We start from the raw sequence: 17,395 nt of genomic DNA, 5'->3' as shown, positions 1-17,395 counted from the left end.
CGGCTCACCTCCTGGGTGGAGGGGGTCAGGGTCGTGCTTCATGTCAAAACCGGGGAGTGCGGAAGAGTTACTGCTCCCAATTTCTGGGAGCATCCCTGCTGCTGCCCAGGGCAAGCCCCATCTCCATCCCCGTGATCAGAATGAGAGAGAACACAGTGCCAACTGCCTCGGGACCCGCCCTCCCTTCCTTGGTGAGGAAACACCTTCCAGTCACTGTGCTCTTTTGGGGCCTGTGTGGCATCTGTGCTTGAATCCCACTTTTCCCTACCACTCACCCTGGGGGGATTCAGAAAGCTTTCCGACCTGGGCTTCAGGGACACGTTTTTCATTTGGCTTTCCATTCGGGGTACACTTTCTCATCACCAACACCTTACTGCAAACATGTAGCCATTCCTATGTCAACTGGCATTTATTTCTTGAGTCCCTACTGCATGTCAGATACAGGATGAGATCTGGGGGCTATATCAATGAAAAAAGAGAGGTGAAGATCCCCCTTTCCCCAAGGCTCTGTCTGGCTCTGTATTATGATGAGATCCAAGCCAGCTAAGACCCAGGACCCCTGGCCCAAGAACTCTTAAAGTCTCCAGCCCAGTTTGCCTCTTCTCCGTCTTGAAATGACAAGAACTGCAGATCTCCAAGTTTCTCCTCTATATCAGTGATCTGTTGCTGTATAACAAACACGCTAAAATTTAGCTGCTTAAACATTTATTGTCACACAGTTTCTGTGGTCAGGAAACTGGGCATTGCTTTAACTGGGGGCCTGGGATGTAAGATCTCTCTCGAGACTTCATCAGGCTGTGGCCAGGGCTGTAGTCCTCTTGTGGCTCACATCCGGGAAGGGCTGCTTCCAGGGGGCCAGCGGGCCTCAGAGGGTCCCCTTGCAAGAACTCATGTGGGTGTCCCCCTTAGGACATGGCCACTGGCTTCCCTGACAGTGATCACCCGAGATGGAAGCCACAGTCTTTTTATAATTTCCTCTCAGAATTGACCTCTCATTATTTCTGCCATACTGTTTCTTAAAGTGAGTCTGGGGCGCCTGGGTGACTCGGTTAAGTGTCCGGCTTCGGCTTAGGTCATGATCTCGCGGTTCGTGGGTTCAAGCCCCACATCGGGCTCTGTGCTGACAGCTAGCTCAGAGCCTGGAGCCTGTTTCAGATTCTGTATCTCCCTCTCTCTCTGACCCTCCCCTGCTCATGCTGTTTCTCTCTGTCTCTCAAAAATAAATAAAAAACATTTAAAAATTTTTTTTAAAAAGTGAGTCTGTAAGTTCTGCTCTTCAGAGGTGGGGATTGCACAGGGCCTGGAGCCATTCAGGTGGGGTCATTGATCGCCATCTCAGAAGCTACCTTCCACATCTTCCAAGAGGCTTCTCTGGCTGATCAGTCAGTTAGCCTCATCCTAACTCCTACACTTGCTGTGGGAGTCACCAAGTCACCAAGTCAGTCCCTGAGTGTTCTTCCTTGTTTCTGTAATTGTTACTGCTGTGGTTCCTCGTTCTCAAGAGGACTGAAACTCCTTGAGATCAGGAGCTGTGTTCTGTATCTCTGTCTCCCACCCAACCAGCCACATACCTGGCAAGTTACTATCTGATAATTTCAACTTCAAGTCAAAGAAAATAAAAAGGCAGTAAAAGTATCTTAAACAATAGCAGAGTTTAACAACCTCACTTGGCCAAGAAAGCTGGAAGCATTTCCAGGTTTGGCTCAGCTACGCAGCCATGTCAGCCATGCTCCAGGCTCATGTGCTAGCTCTTCTTTGCTGGCCTTTGTCCCCAAGCTTGTTTCCACATGTTCAAAAAATGGCTGCTAATGCACCAACATTCTCCCACAACTGCATCCAAAGATGCAAGTGGTGCTACTTCTTGAGGAGGAAGACTTTTCCTGAGCACCTTTCCCCATGGCAGACTTTCCTTGAATACTTCCCATGCAGAATTGGATCATATGACCACCCGTAAGCCAACTGCTGGCAAAGGAGATTGGGTTACCACGATTTTGACTCAGCAGGGATGAGTAGAGGATATGCCATTGCCCTGTAGGGTGTTGAAAATGTGTGAGGCTGTCACAGGAACCAGAAATGCTATTGAGATACAGTGGGTAGAGTCCAAGGTTGCTAAACTGGTGACCCCATTGCACCATATGGCTCCACAAAACAAGTCTTCTGCTCAAAGGCTAGTACCCTTACTGCTGGGAATGGTGGCCGTGGTCCCGAGACCGTGGTTCTCAGCCAGGAGTGGTTATGTGCCTCCCCCATCAGTGATAGGTTTCAATGTTTAAAGACCTGTTGGTTGTCCCAACTTGGGGGTACCTTGGCATCTAGTGGGTAGAGGTTGCAGTGCCGACGAAGATGCTGTAAGTGCACAGGTCAGCCCCACAGCTGAGCATGCCCTGGCTCACAGTGTCCGTCATGGCGAGGCCGAGATTCCCCGGTTTAGGACCATTCCGCATCATCCCTCCGTTGCGTTCAGCTGCATTAACAACTGACCCAGACCTGCTTTCTGTTCGTTCGGAGGAAGTGGGAATGTTTCCTGGGCAGGCGGCCAGTGTCAGCCCCAGGACCTTGTGAATCAGGATGCTGGGAGACGGTTCAGCTCAATTCACGTCTAGGATGGCCAGTCTCTGCAGCCCGGGCTCTGGCTTGTCTGAGGCTTACGTTAGCCAAGAGGTCAAGGAAAAGTTGGAAGGCAGGGCTATGGTTGTTTAAACTTGTCATTTTGGTTTTGATTTTTTTCTTGACTCTTAAACTCATTAAAAAATATTTTTAATGTTTTCATTATTGAGAGACAGAGCATGAGCAGGGAGGGGCAGAAAGAGAGGGAGACACAGAAGCTGAAGCAGGCTCCAGGCTCTGAGCTGTCAGCACAGAGCCCGATGCAGGGCTAAACTCACAAACCGTGAGATCATGACCTGAGCTGAAGTCAGACGCTTAACCAACTGAGCCACCCAAGCGACCCAACTCCTAAACTCATTTTAATGTTCTATCTCTCACTTTCTGTTTCCAGAAAGTGGGCCATGAACTGTGGCCTCCACTTTGGGGCCAAACACAAACTGAAAAGGTGGCTACGTCTTGATTTAATTTGAAAAGTACCAGAAGGTGTGGCCCTTCTATAGCCTGGGCAGTCTGGGCCTAGGTGGTTCGTGGTGGGAATCACTCATGCGGGGCCAGATAATGTGCCACGGTGTCGAGAAGCATGGCCTTTAGAGTCCTCTCCTGCTGGCTGTGTGATTTGGGGCAAGTCACTTCCGTCTGGAGGCTTCATGGGAACGTGACACAAACCTCGTGGGGCTGTGGTGAGACCCCGCTGAAATCATCAGGCACAGCTCCTGGCCCATGGTGACCCAATGGTGACCCTCAGTCAGCATAGCTACCCATCTTCATCAGGTTGCCTTCACCACCTCTCCAGAAAGCCATTGAAAATGCAAGTGGGTGTGTAGGAATGAGGCACATCAACAATACCCTCAACAGTACCAGAGAGTCAGAAATAGAAGAAATGGAAGCAGAAATTGAAGGTAACTTGTGGGCCTTGAGGCCATGAAACCTGCAAACAGGCTTAACTGGGCCTGAGCCCAGAATAGCGCCCTGGGAGGGCAGGCCTCAGGTAGCGCCACCATGAGGGCATGAGGGGCAACAAGAGGACCGAGTCCAAGGATGGGGGAGACCATGCAGGGGCCGGAAAAAAGGTCCAGGTTACGGCACACTTCGGTGCCTCCTTAGGAACAACCGAGAGAATGTTCCTGCACAGTCTAGAGCAGGGATCGACAGACTGTGGCCCTCTAACTAAATTCATTCTCCCACCTGTTTTTATAAATAAAACTTTTTTGAAATGCAGCCATGCCCTTTGTTTGGGGATTATCTATGGCTGCCTTTGTGCTACAAGGCAGGGTTGAGTAGTTACAACAGAGATGGTATGTCCTGCAAAGCCTTAGATGTTTATTCTCTGGCCCTTTATGGAATAGTTTGCTGATCTCTGGTCTAGAGGATTTTATTCATGTGGACTATAATGATAAGGGTCACGAACCTTAGAGTCAGACAGACTGGACTATAATGTGAATGATGCCACCTAGAGTTGTGCAGTGTGCAGCCTGTTCAACTGTAAACATCAGCCCTGCCTAAGAAGGACTTCCTGCAAGTTTTTGAGTGTCCAAGAGAGAAAAGGTACTGTCCGTGAAATATCAGCACCTCCTTGGGGGCCGTAGTTCCTGCTGAAAGTCAACAGCAGCATGTGGTTTGGGAGGATCGGAGCAGGCAGAGTTGAGTCTAAATTTAGAATTTCCAAAGCTGCTTTGTAAACGAGCTCCCCAGGAAACCCAGCAAGGGACAGTTGGCACACACCATCTCGTTTCTGGTTTGTCTCCACATGTTAAAAGGCTGGATGCGTGAGAGCATAATTAATTGGCCTCAACCGAAGTATTGCAGGAGAATCCGTGGGAAGTCAGTGGAGAGATGAAGGTCCACTGCTCGGAGTCCTGGGGTTGGTATTTCTACTCCTGCGTTTTAGTATAACATTCCCCGTGCATCACGGGAGCCTGGGCTCCCCTCACAGGAGTTGCATGCATTCTTCTTGCTCATTGTCATTCGAGCACAGCTGAACCCTTGACCTTTCCTTCCTTCAAGGTGAATGCCAACTGCCTGGTTTGAAATCACACCTGACTTAGAGCAGCTCTGAGTCACGGAATTCAGATGGAGAGTGGCTGTGCTCTGCCCTGAGCCCACGTGGCGGCCTCCTCTGCCCAGGTGGGCACATCCAGATGCCAGATCTGCCCCTCTCGAGGGCCGGCGGGCTCGTGTCCCCTGTTGTGGCATGCAAACAATGAACCCCGAATCCAAGACATCTTAGGTCATAGATGTTTTGTAACCAGTCCACCTGTGGAGAGAGGCTAAAGGTTTACAGTGGAAATGTTAGAGGAATTACAGAAAGAAACTTAAAAAGCAAAGAGGGCTGAGAAGGGATGAGGAATGGTAAACTCACACTGGAACAGAGAAGGGGCTGCCTGGTTAGTGCTGGAATTCTAAGAGAGGCAGCCTCTGAGCAGTACGTGATACCGAGAGGGTTGAAGTTAAGAAATCTGATGTCTGGGTGGTTGGGGCTTGTGAGAAAAGCCCTCCTGAACAAGTTGTGTTGCAGCAGCAGAATTAGGGAGGGGAGGTGGATCATCTAGGAAATGTGGGCAAGATGACTATGCAGACGTAACGAATGTTCCTTGGCATTGGACGAATGTACATCCAAGCCATTTAGTTTCCTTTTCTTTTTTCTTTAACTTTTTGAAAAGTGTATTTATTTATTTTGAAAGAGAGAATGAGCAGGGGAAGGGCAGAAAGAGAGAAGGGAAGAGAGAGAATCCCAAGCAGGCTCCACACTATCAGCACAGAGCCCAACGAAGGGCTTGATCCCATGAACCATGAGATCATGATGTGAGCCGAGTTGAACACTCAACTGACTGAGCCGCCCACGGCGCCCCCCACGTCAGATAGTGTCTGAGTGCTGCCTTGTGCCCTGGACTGGAGAAGCTTGAGGTTCCGTTGGGAGATGGACACATATAAAAACGTTCAAAAACAGCCCAGCTTAATATATGGTTAATGTCAAAGACGGCACACACAAGAACACTGCAGTTTAGGCAAGGGAGGATGTCACCCGGGACACTTCTGGACCCGGAACTCTGGAGCAGAAGTGAGATGCCATCTGGATTCTGAGTGATGGACAGGACTTTGGCATGTGGGGAGGAAGCAGGAGAACATTCCAGGAACTGGGATGGTGCAAGCAAAGAAGGAAGGCAAGAACTGAAAGAGAGTATTTAGAGGCCCATGAGGAAGGCAGAGTAGCTGGAAGCAAGTCTTTTCAAGGTGACACGGTAGCTGCCCACTGGAGCCGATCGCACGTTGGGGAGACCCCTCACTCACACCCACACAGAGGCGCACGCATGCGCACGTGCGTTTGCACAGGGGAGAGAGTCCCTACCCCACGCTAGGGGAAGAGGAACGAGTGTTAAAAAATAAGCACAGCACCTCTTAATTATTCACAGATTATCTGCATTGCAGCTGATCTGGAACAAACCTTGCTTTTGCTTGCTGGTGATGTCATCTCCTCGCTTAGGTGCTCAGTCCTGTCTGTTTACAACCCAGTGGGAGCTGGAAAGGGAAGAAGGCTTAAGTGTCTCTTCTCATAAAGCAAAATATGTGATTGCCTGCTTGCTGTGCCCTTGGGAACTGGACCAGGCCTATGGGGAGACAGTGAAAGAAGCTTTAATTTAGTCTCTGTTACGTGAGGGGCAGCAGGAGCCAGAGGAGGCTGGACTGGGGCACTGGGGTGGTTCTTTTGTTCCCCTCAATTAGGTATCCAGGCAGACTTCACTAGCATGGGCCACAGAGTGTGACTCAGAGGCTGGTCCCAGCACAATCTCTAATGGGCAAGGAATCCTCAGACAGAGTGAGTGGTATTCATTTCTCAATTCATCCAATGTGTTATTGCCCCTGTCTCTGCTAGAGACATTGAGCTGCTGTTCTCTGAGCCTCGGAGCCCTTGTCTGCAAAGTGAGGCCTTGGGCCAGAATCCTTGTCTCTCAGTGGAGGTGCTGGCACTTGGGGGTGGGTGTCAGCTATTCACTGGCAGGATGGCTAGCAAATCTGGCCCTGCCCGTTAAAGGCCGGTAGTGACTCCTGGTCAAATGAACCAAGGAGGTGGCACCATCCCCAGTTAAGGACCACTGGACTTGTTGGCTGTGACCGCTTCCCAGTCTGAAATCCTGTAAGACTGTGGTTATTTTGTTGCTGGGACCAATAAAAACATGCAGAGTGGGACTGCTGAAGAGTTTGTCAAAACATTAGAATCCTCGGTGCCTCTTACTTAAGTCCAAGGACATTTTTAACAAAGTCATCAATAGCTAGAATCTGTTCAGCAATTACTGTGTTCCAGGCCCTTGGCAAATCTCTTTCATTAGAAGTCTTTAGAGGGGATCTGATTTCAAGTCATCTGTGTCCCCTAATCATCTCCCTTAATTTCAGACGTTGAGTTTACAGTTGTTTTGTTTCATTTAGCATTTGCAGAGTTGTGCAAAGTTCAGATATGAAAGCATCCCTACAGGGGGCTCTATAATATGGTAAGAACTAGATTCACTCCTTTGTGCAGGGCATGGTGTCTGTTCTCTGAATGTCCATGGACTTAATAAACTTATAAAAGCTGCCAGTCCCTCAGAAGCTATAACATTGCCTTGTCTCCAGAGGTCAGAATTTACATTGTTTTGCAGTTTTTTTCTCCCCACTTAGGTTCTATGCCTGTAATTTGAGTCAGCAGCCGCCAGGGGGCAGTCATGATAGGATTTGAGCCACTATTTTGAAGAGCTAGGTCGCTACCATCAGAGAGAATACAGTTCACCATGCCAGTCCTGGTGTCATGCTAAGAAGTCTGTGTTCTGCTTTGCTGGGCAGAGAATCCCTTTTTTAGGGTGACAATACAATTTCCTTCTTACTTGGTATGTGTGCTTTTGCCACTTCTATGGGAAGTGAGAGATACCCATGTAATTAAATGCCAGCACATGGCAAATTCCCTTAAAATATTCAAAGACATTTGCAAAAGAAGGAAGAAAAGGGGTCCAAGTAGAAAAGAAAAATTATTGATCCTTTATTTTCTGTCTACTTTTCATTCTCAACATTCCCAGCAAATGCTGATGTATGTATTTGGAAAGCATAGCAAATTAATTTCTCAAAAGTCGAAGTGGATCATTCCCACCCACAATTCGCGTGCATTAACCTTTGGGGAGCAGGCATTTACATAAAAGGCGCACCATTTGATGATCTTATCAAATCAGTGCATCTTCTCTCTCTTCCTGGGGAGTGCTGCTCACAGCAGGAGGTTGGCTGGGCAGTGCAAAGCCTGGAATTCCCTGAGCAAGCAGTGTTTCAGCGGCTTGGACGGATCAAATAACACTTGGGCTGGTTAACAAAGGACACTCAAGTGGGAAGGTGTTGGGAAGCTGGAGTGTGGAAATTTACCCAACGTTATTTCTTTGACAGGAAAGGAGACGTGGTCTGAAAGATGCCGCATTCCTGCAGCTTCCCGGAGTCCAGCAGAACACAGTCTTGTTAAAGGTGGCATGGATGAGGGGGTGACAGAGGATGCTGCCCTACAGAAGCCTCTGGAGGACCCTGGCCTGGCAGCTGAGTGCCCCTCGGATTTGGGACTTGAGGTGTAACTTGGTGTAAAGCTCACAAAAGGTGGTTGGGTTTCTCTGACTTTCTTCACCAGTGCTCACCAGCCTGATGTGGGCTATGACACCTAGCAGGGGCTGGTAGACAAGAGAGCTGACAGAGGTAAAAGAAGCCCCTAGAAGCCTCCAGAATCCATTGCTGGGATCCCTTCCTACAGCTCAGGACGCAGAATAGCGACAAGCCGCTGGAAGCTGTGATAGAACTGAGCTTTGGACCATCGTAAAGGAACACAGCTCACTAACAGCTCTGCATTTCAGCCAGGAGGAACCTCTTTTAACAAAAGTTTTAAAGGGGAGAGTTTCTGCCTCTTTTACCTTGAGGTCCGTTATGGTAGAAAACTTCACATTCACGTAGATAATGAAACTGGTTTTTCTTTCCAAGATGCTACAGTTGAAAAAAGCATGAGCCATTCTAAGCTTCGGGCAGAGTTCAGGGCACATAGGAGTTGGCGCACAGCCCTCCCAATGCAAGTTAAGATCGTCTGAGCCTTCGCCTTCCGTAGCTCAGCATGGACACATGCCCCTCCTGTCTCCAGAGAGCTGGTGGCAGCGACATCAGCATGAGAAAAGGCACCCCTCAGCTTTGGGACTCAACAGAATGAGGTGTGTTGGGGAGACTGCTGCTCGGAACTTGGCCGATTTTGACTGCCCCGTCATCACACAGGCAGAGCCTGAGCACTGAGCCAACGATGGCCGAGAAGGGCGACTGCATCGCCAGTGTCTATGGGTATGATCTTGGCGGGCGCTTCGTTGACTTCCAACCCCTGGGTTTTGGTGTCAATGGGCTGGTGCTGTCGGCCGTGGACAGCAGGGCCTGCCGGAAGGTGGCCGTGAAGAAGATTACCCTGAGTGATGCCCGCAGCATGAAGCACGCACTCCGGGAGATCAAGATCATCCGGCGCCTGGACCATGACAACATCGTGAAGGTGTATGAGGTGCTGGGGCCCAAGGGTGCTGACCTACAGGGCGAGCTGTTCAAGTTCAGCGTGGCCTACATCGTCCAGGAGTACATGGAGACTGACTTGGCGCGCCTGCTGGAGCAGGGCACCCTGACAGAGGAGCACGCGAAGCTCTTCATGTACCAGCTGCTGCGGGGGCTCAAGTACATCCACTCCGCCAACGTGCTGCACAGGGACCTGAAGCCCGCCAACATCTTCATCAGCACGGAGGACCTCGTGCTCAAGATCGGGGATTTCGGGTTGGCGAGGATTGTTGACCAGCATTATTCACACAAGGTACGTCTGGGTGAAAGGGCAGAAACCGGTGGTCCACAGAACCCTCAAGAATGCTCATACCTGGTCAAAAGAGTATTATCCGTAGCTCCATTGGGATCCAGGGACTAGAGGCTGGAGGGCACCAGAAAGATCACTGGGCCAAAAAGCAGTTGCTGGTCAAGTTGGGGTAGGGGGTGTGGGGGTGTGGCCTGGTTCTTAGTCTTGGCTCCACCCCATGACCATGACCAAGAATTCCTAGCTTCACAAGATGGGGTGGGACCAGATGATCTCTAAGATTTCTTCCAGTTCTAAAGTCTATGACTTCAAAACTATGTGGTTGGTGAATTTGCCTCTAGCATCCTCTTTCCCTGCCATCCACCTAATAACCACGTCTCCCCACTGTCCGCTCAGGACTCCCACTGATGCCCCTCCCCCTACCAGCCTTATCTAAACTCCAGTTCAGCTTGCTTCCTTTTCCCACTCTGTGTCCCATCCTCTCTGGCCGTGGACAGAGAGCACAAACGGTTAAACTGATAAACTAATCCTCAGTGTACACCGTCTAGCTAATGGCTCAACTCTCCCGGGGCCCACGACGCGCTGGCCTCTCGGTGCCATACTGAAACTACAGATGTCTAGAGGGTCCTGAGACCACAAGTGTCAGGGTGGCTAAATGTCCACCAGCACCGAGATAGAGCTGACCCGGCCACACGGATGGAGATATGGACACTCCCTCTCAAGGCCCCGGGCCTCTTTTTAACTAATTCACTGCTTCCTTCAGGAACTGGGAGTCCTTTGGAGTTGTATTGCCCCTCCCCCCTCCCCTGTTCCTGCCACTTAGGGGAGCTGCTGAGCACACAGCAGACATCCCTCAACAGAGCTGGGGGTGAGTGTGATTCCCAGCCTGCTGCCCGAAACCTTGACCCATGAATTTTTATTAGAATGAAAACATTCCCTAGGATGTAGGTATGCCATAAACTGTTATCAGCCAAGGGACTGAGGTGGGTCATAAAAGGGGAGGGTAGCCCTGACCTTGAACCTGCTTCAGCTTTCTCCCTGAGGCCCCATTCCTCTGCTTTCCCTTGCCACCTTCTCTGCCTGTAGCCAGAAAGTCATAGACTCCCAGAAAGGCACTGACGTGTCCTGCAGCTGCCATGAGAGGGTGTCCAGGGGGCGGGGGGGGGGGGGGGGGGGGGGGGGGGGGGGAGGGCAGGGCTCCCTGTCCCACCCTCCCCCGCTGGACCTTGGGCTCCAGCCCAGATTTCAGACCCCAAATCAGCCCAGCTGGCTCTAGTTCCTCATTGTCACCTTAACCACGAATTTGCCCCTGCCCCCCTTCCTGTGGCCAGGCCATCTGTCAAAACTGATAGGCGACTTTGTAGGAAAGAATATCCATGGATTAAAAAAAAAAAAAAAAGCCCTTCCTAATGCCCTTTGCTGTTTGTACCTTCTTCTAAGAAGCAATGACTCCAAACAGTTGGACTGAAGGTTTTAACCCAAATCAATTCTTATTTGGTAAAAGGCCCAAAGATTCCATGATACTTATTTCTGCACAAAACCACTTTCAGAATTGGAGTAAACCAGTCCCTTTGGAAGTAAAGCTAGGACCTTCCTAGATGAAAGGGTCTGATTAAGTGATGTGTCCAGGGAATGTGCTCTGAACAGCGCGCAGGAGACCGTCGCTAGAGTCAGGGATGGTGATTTGTGGGGGTGAAGATCGATTGTAGCAACACTTGTTAGAAGGTGCCTGGTGTGAGGAAGTGGGGAGGCGGGGGTCCAGGCTCCCTACTGACACCCGCTCTCTCGGGACACGGACAGTCCCTTGCCCTCTGGGAGCCCTGGTTCCCCCATCTTTGACGGGGATGCTTATATGCGCCGTCGCGCCCCTGGCCTGTGGTTACAAATCAAAATGGAGCATGAGTGTAAAGGCCCTTGGAAAGCAGTAAGGAGCCCGTCCATGGTGAGTGAGTGTCTGCTGCACACACCGGGCCCAGGCCCACGTTCACCCGCCACCAGGTGTGAGTGGCTGTGCTCCTGTCACTCAGAGGTGGGCAGACACTTCTCTGGTTGGGACTTTCATTTTCCTGATGCTGAAGAAATTTAGATGTTCTGACTTACTCTTCTTAGAGTCTCTTCAATAAAGCTAGCTGTGGGCAGCTAAAAACAATGGTTGGAGCCAGTCGTGAGCCCCGTGTTTGGCCGGCATTCCCTGCACCCCGTCTCCCTCACACACTGTCGGCTTGGAGTCTCCTCCTTGTTCTTCTTCAGCTGATGACAAAAGCTTTATATTTGGTGCTTTTATTTACCCAATATGGATTTAAATCAGTTCTTATTTAATCCTCCAAGTGCTGTGAGGCACTCAGGGCCAAGGGTCCATTTTCAAATGGAGAGGAAAGGCTATCTCGAGATTATTTGGCTGACTGCCAGGAGGGGCTCTAGAAGGTGGGCCTCCTCCCATCTCTGTGCAGGGCCTTTCCACACACCGTCTCCTTCATGAAGGCTTGCTGTCCTCGGTAGGAATTTGTCTTTCCTTCCTGTGAATTCCCATGTCCGCTCTTTCCCATCCCATTACCCGGACCTTTTAGCATCTAGCATTCTCTGCTCTGTCTTGTGGGCCATTGTGTTTGCATCTTCTGTGCTCCCCTTGACCAAGAGCCCCTTGGTCCTTGAGAACGTGTCGTGTTCATCTTGTTTTCCCCAGGAAGTCCGCTCGCTGCTCCTGAGACATGACCCTGTTGATCTCATTGACTGTCTCAAACAGATGGGAGAATAGGCGTTTACCAGCACATTCCAGATAGGAAGCTATTGGGGCTCATTGATTCCATATGGTTAGAGGGGTTGACTCTCAGAATGAGAGCACGTAATGCTTCCAGCCAGTGGCTTGGTTGGGGTCAGACGTGTGCATCTGGTCTCCCCATGGTGCGTGGAGGATGGGGTCCGTGTGGGAATTGCTCTCTACTTGACCCCTCCTGAAGTTTTATGGATCCTGCACTCACCTGGAAGAAGACTGTGCCCATTTGGGCCACAGCCAGTGCTTGTGTGTGGGTTATCAAAGGGCATCCTTTTTCCAGGCCGATTCAGCCCGGTGCCAGGGACAGGCTCTGTGATCCGACTGGCAGCTGGACTTGGCCCCTTGGTTGAGCACAACCCAGCCAGTAGCGTGCAGCACCCAGTCTCACTTTCCTCACTGTGACTTCTTCCTGGGGGGACAGGGAGTCTTCTTCACTTCCACACCCCCTGGTCTAGCCCAGGGCCTGCCATGGGGTGAGCATCCACTGAGCAGGTATGGAGAGGAGGTGCCAGTGCAGATGGCCTGCTCTTCTCCGGTGAGGTCAGCGGACGGCACCGGGGCTGCAGACACAGTCAGGGAGCATGCCCGGCCTCCCTGCCTTCCCTCCCTGAGGGCTCTCAGTCTTTGCTAGGTCTAGAGGACAGCTGGAGTTTCCAGTTAGCCCACACTGTCCCAGGAATGGCAGCAGGTGACAGTGGGAGTGCTCTAATGGCTTTCTCCATGGCACAGGGAGCACTCATCTCCTGTGTCACTATTAGTCACCTCACTGATGTGCGTGACGTCGGGCAAGTCTTTTGCTTTGGGCAGCTCATTCCTGATTACGAGATCTGTAAGAAGACCTCGCCATCACCTTGTCCATCCCTTTTGTTTCACAGTTGACAAAACTGAGGCCTCAGACAGGGAGGAGACCCTCTCAAGACCTCACGATGAGTGTGGCCAACACACCCATCTCAAACCCATGCCCGCCGGCTTTTCTGTGCCTCTCTTCCCAGTGGTCTTCTCTGTCACATAGGGTCACTATTCCCATCTGCTTATTTCATAGGGTTCAAGTGGAAGATGTCGGAGTGCTTTCAGATGTACGAAGAGCTAGATCACTAACAGAACCATATGCCCAGTAGGTCCCATGATGGTACCACACAGACATTCAGGTCTCAGTTTCCCCTGCACTGAAATACGGAACCGACTCCTGATGTGGCCGTGGGGGGCGGGTCATGAGGCCCTACCTGGAGAGTGGCTTCCCAGCCTCTGCTCCGGTTGTGATCCGTTTCCTCCCACCTCCCTGGCCAGCCTGCTGAGTAGTTCCTTGAAGAGGCTGCTGAAGGGTCGGAGCGTGTTTAACTTTGAATTCATCCTTTTAGGAAGTAGATGATCTCCAAGAGGAGAAACACTTTTGTTAAGACTTCACGGAGTCCTGGGGCACCTGGGTGGCTCAGTCCATTAAGTGTCTGACTTGGGCTCAGGTCATGATCTCATGGTTCATGGGTTTGAGCCCCAAGTAGGACTCTGTACTGACTGCTAGCTCAGAGCCTGGGGCCTATCTTCAGATTGTATGTCTCCCTCTCTCTCTGACCCTCCCCTGCTCATGCTGTCTCTCTCTCTCAAAAATAAATAAAACATTAAAAGAAATTAAGAAAAAAAAGACTTCACGGAGTCCTGTGTAAATTCCAAGAGGTGTCAGGAGCCCTGGGGAGCCTGCGGCGTGCTGACAGCTAGATGAGCTAAGTGAACACACTTTCCACCTTCCTCCTGGAGGGGCCACCCCTGGGGCTGCTCGGGCATGGCCAGCAGACTTGCCTTTCTTGGGGACAGTGGGCAGAAAATACCCAGAAAGGAAAGCAAGAGTAAGAGGCCCATCAGAATTTTGACAGCCCGTGGCTCCTGTGTTTCAGACTCAGGAAAGTCTTAAGTTTTCTGTAAAGCTGGCCTGCCTTTGGGCCCTGACCCCTTGCTGTTTCAGAACCCTCTGTCTTCATACCTCGTGCCCTATCAGAATGCTTGCATATCTCAGGAAGATGCCTTACAAATCACTAGGACACTGACTGATTCTCAAAGTGGGTGTCGTCCTCACCTGGGGGCGGTCAGCAGTACGGAGTCTCTGGTTCCCTTCAGGCCCGCCAAACGAGAAACTCGGGGTGACCCCGGCAAGCTGTGTTTTCACAAGCCTCCAGCTGATTCTGATGCCGCTTAACTTTCAAGTGCCGCTGATCCCGAAGACACAGAATAGCTTGTCCGTGGACAGAATGCTGATGCTCCCGGTGTGCTTGCTGGTCCCTGCAGCCTTGTCCGCAAACGTCCGCACGGAGGAAGAAGGCTACGAACCCCCAGATGATGGGGTTGTATTTGAAGCAGATACTTTAAGTAAATGGGGCCGTTGACGGCGGAGAAATCAGGCCCTGTGACGGGATTTTGAAGGTTGTCATAGGCAAGACGACTGTTAGGGCCTCCATCACATCGCACTGGACGCTGCCTGGCCTGCCCAGCATCCTTCACGTTTGGTGGAAAGCTACAAAAGCCAGGGATCAACACCGAAAGGAGTGTAGGTTCTGTTCAGGTGTGATTTTCACAGTGCTTGGGTGATACGGACAATGATTTTAGAAAACGTGCCCCTTTCATTCCGGTGTGAATGACTTCCCTAGGTGTTATTCAACAATGGACATAGGATTCACAGTTCAGTGAGACGGAGCGGTTGAAGGCTGAGCAGATTACCGTAGTTTGTTAAGGCTTGTGGTTCAAGGTCCCAAAGGAGCCAGAAGGGTGCGTGATGTCGAACACACGCAGCCAGCTTCCAAAGGCTTCGCACCGAGCTTTGGTCGGCTCTGTTCATGCTGCTTTCATCATGTTGATCAACCCCACCTCCTGGCCACCGCCTTCCTTTGACGGCTTCCTGTCCACCTTAACCTCCCCATCTGCCTGGGCAGAACACACTCTTTAGTCCCCGTCCCCCCCAAAGCTCTGATTCCCTTTAAACTGAAACTCAGAGGAGGAATGCTCCTTTCTGTGCCTGAAATGCACAGATCTCATTCTGCTGATCAAGAGAGTGTCCATTTGGTGTTCTGTGGGCTGAGATTTGGGCGATGTCCACATTGCAGAGGCAGAGAATGAGGCGCAGGTCCTACATGCCTGGAGTGAAAAAGGGCTTGCCCGGGATCCCAGGATAGGACTAGGGTCCCCAGTGCCGGCACCAGGAGAGTCCCAGCCATACTGGGCCACCAGCATTTCATGAGAAAATGGGCTCGTGGAAGGACAACTTGCTGAAGGTCCAGCTAGAAGGTCTTAAGCTGCTAAGCATGTTATTCCAAATCAGTGGAGCCGAAAAGATTTATTTAAAAGACTATGAAATATCCCTTTTTAAAAGGGAAAAACATGACCTCAGGGATTAGAGCAGAGGCTGTACTAGAGAGTCAAGTGTCCCTGAAAACTCAGGCCAGCTTGGAAAGCTAATTTTGTCGGCTTTCGGTGCCTCCCTTCCCCTGCCCACTGCGCCCTCCGCCCCCAGCGGCTGGGTCCTGGCTCTGTCCCTGGGCCTCCTGGGGTCTTCTTCTGCCCACTCCCAGAGCCTCACACCCAGGCCTCCCTTCCTGGGAAGGAACCCCATGTAGCTCCAGGAGCGATATTAAACATCTGTTACAACCGGCGTGGCCCAGGCACCACCGATTGGAAAGGAACCCGGCCAGGGGCTTCAGGCAGGGTCCCGGAGGTGCCCTGCTTGCCAGGAATTGACCCTTTATTGCCAGATCATAGCGAGATCTAGGAGTGTCTGGGAGCGAGGCCGAGGTGATGAGTGAGGAAATCAGAGGCCTGGAGCAGTGCCAGTTTCCCAAGCGGCTCACAGGTCTTTCATTGTTCTGCTGCGGGCTTAGCCACACAGGTGCATATCGGCCATGCTCACTGCCTTCCCTGCCCTCTCAGAGCTCACCGTGTCTCATGTGCCTGCAGGACTGCCTCTCACTGGGCTGAGCTGTTGATTAAAAGTGCAAAGGAATAGGGTGCCTGTGTGGCTCAGTTGGTTAAGCATCTGACTCGATTTCAGCTCAGGTCATGATCTCACGGTTTGTGTGCTTGAGCCCCACATTGGGCTCCGTGCTTACAGTGTGGACAAAGCCTGCTTGGGATTCTCTTTCTTTCCCTCTCTCTCCATCCCTCCTCTGCTTGCACACTCTATGTCTCTTTCTCTCTCTCTCAAAATAAATAAGTAAACTTTTTTTTAAAAATGTAAAGGGGAATCAGTAGCTGCCTCCTTATTTTCCACACCAGCCTACTCACTCTCTTGGTGCTCACCTCACAGCTGAAGTCTGCTTCCTCCCAGCGATGCTGGAGAGGGGCTAGTATTTCATGTGGTACAGGCTTGCTGCTGACAAATTCTTTCTTTATCTAAAAAAGCTTTCATTTTTTAAAAAATTTATTTATTTCTTTTGAGAGAGAGAGAGAGTGAGCCTGCACGGAGAGAGAGAGAGAGAGAGAGAGAGAGAGAGAGAATCCCAAGCAGGCTTTACACTGTTAGTGCAGAGCCCCTTTCAGGGTCCGATCCCACGAACTGTGAGATCATGACCTGAGCTGAAACCAAGGATTGGATGCTCAACCAACTGAGCCACCCAAATGCCACAATTTTGTGCTCGTTTTTTTTTTTATGTCTTTTATTTATTTTTGAGAGACAGAGAAAGATAGCACAAGCAAGGGAGGGTCAGAGAGAGAGGGAGACACAGAATCTAAAGCAGGCTCCAGGCTCTGAGCTAGCTGTCAGCACAGAGCCCGATGCGGGGCTCGAACCCACGAACTGCGAGATCATGACCTGAGCCGAAGCTGGCCGCTTAACCGACTGAGCCACCCAGGTGCCCCATTGTTTTTGTTTTTTAATGTTTGTTTATTTCTGAGAGAGAGAGAGAGAGAGAGACAGAGTGCGAGCAGGGGAGGGGTAAAGAGAGACGGAGACATAGAGTCCAAAGCAGGCTCCAGGCTCCAGGCTCTGAGCTGTCAGCACAGAGCCCAATACTGGGCTCGAATTCATGAGCTGTGAGATCATGACCTGAGGTGAACTCAGACGCTGAACCAACTGAGCCACCCAAGTGCCCCATGCTCTCAGTTTTGAAGTTTGTTTTCTCTAGATATGAAATTCTGAATCTATAATATTTTGTCTCTTAGTACTTAAAAATGTCATTGCTTTGGGGCGCCTGACTGGCTTAGTATATAGAGCATCC

The 17,395-nt window shown here is 50.9% G+C and overlaps 1 protein-coding gene across 3 annotated transcripts in view; it reads left to right on the top strand.

Moving 5' to 3' along the window:
- MAPK4 (mitogen-activated protein kinase 4) overlaps positions 1-17,395 on the top strand; it is a 144,967-nt gene that overhangs the window by 85,684 nt on the left and 41,888 nt on the right. For all 3 annotated transcript variants that reach the window (XM_029922778.1, XM_029922776.1, XM_029922779.1), the window contains exon 2: positions 8,005-9,433. In XM_029922778.1, the coding sequence (XP_029778638.1) occupies positions 8,888-9,433 (546 nt within the window). In that variant the 5' untranslated portion in view covers positions 8,005-8,887. The remainder of the gene's footprint in view (positions 1-8,004; positions 9,434-17,395) is intronic.

This window comes from Suricata suricatta, chromosome 14 (assembly GCF_006229205.1).
Source record: "Suricata suricatta isolate VVHF042 chromosome 14, meerkat_22Aug2017_6uvM2_HiC, whole genome shotgun sequence".
Lineage (NCBI taxonomy): Eukaryota > Metazoa > Chordata > Mammalia > Carnivora > Herpestidae > Suricata > Suricata suricatta.
This window is presented reverse-complemented; position numbering and strand designations above follow the sequence as displayed.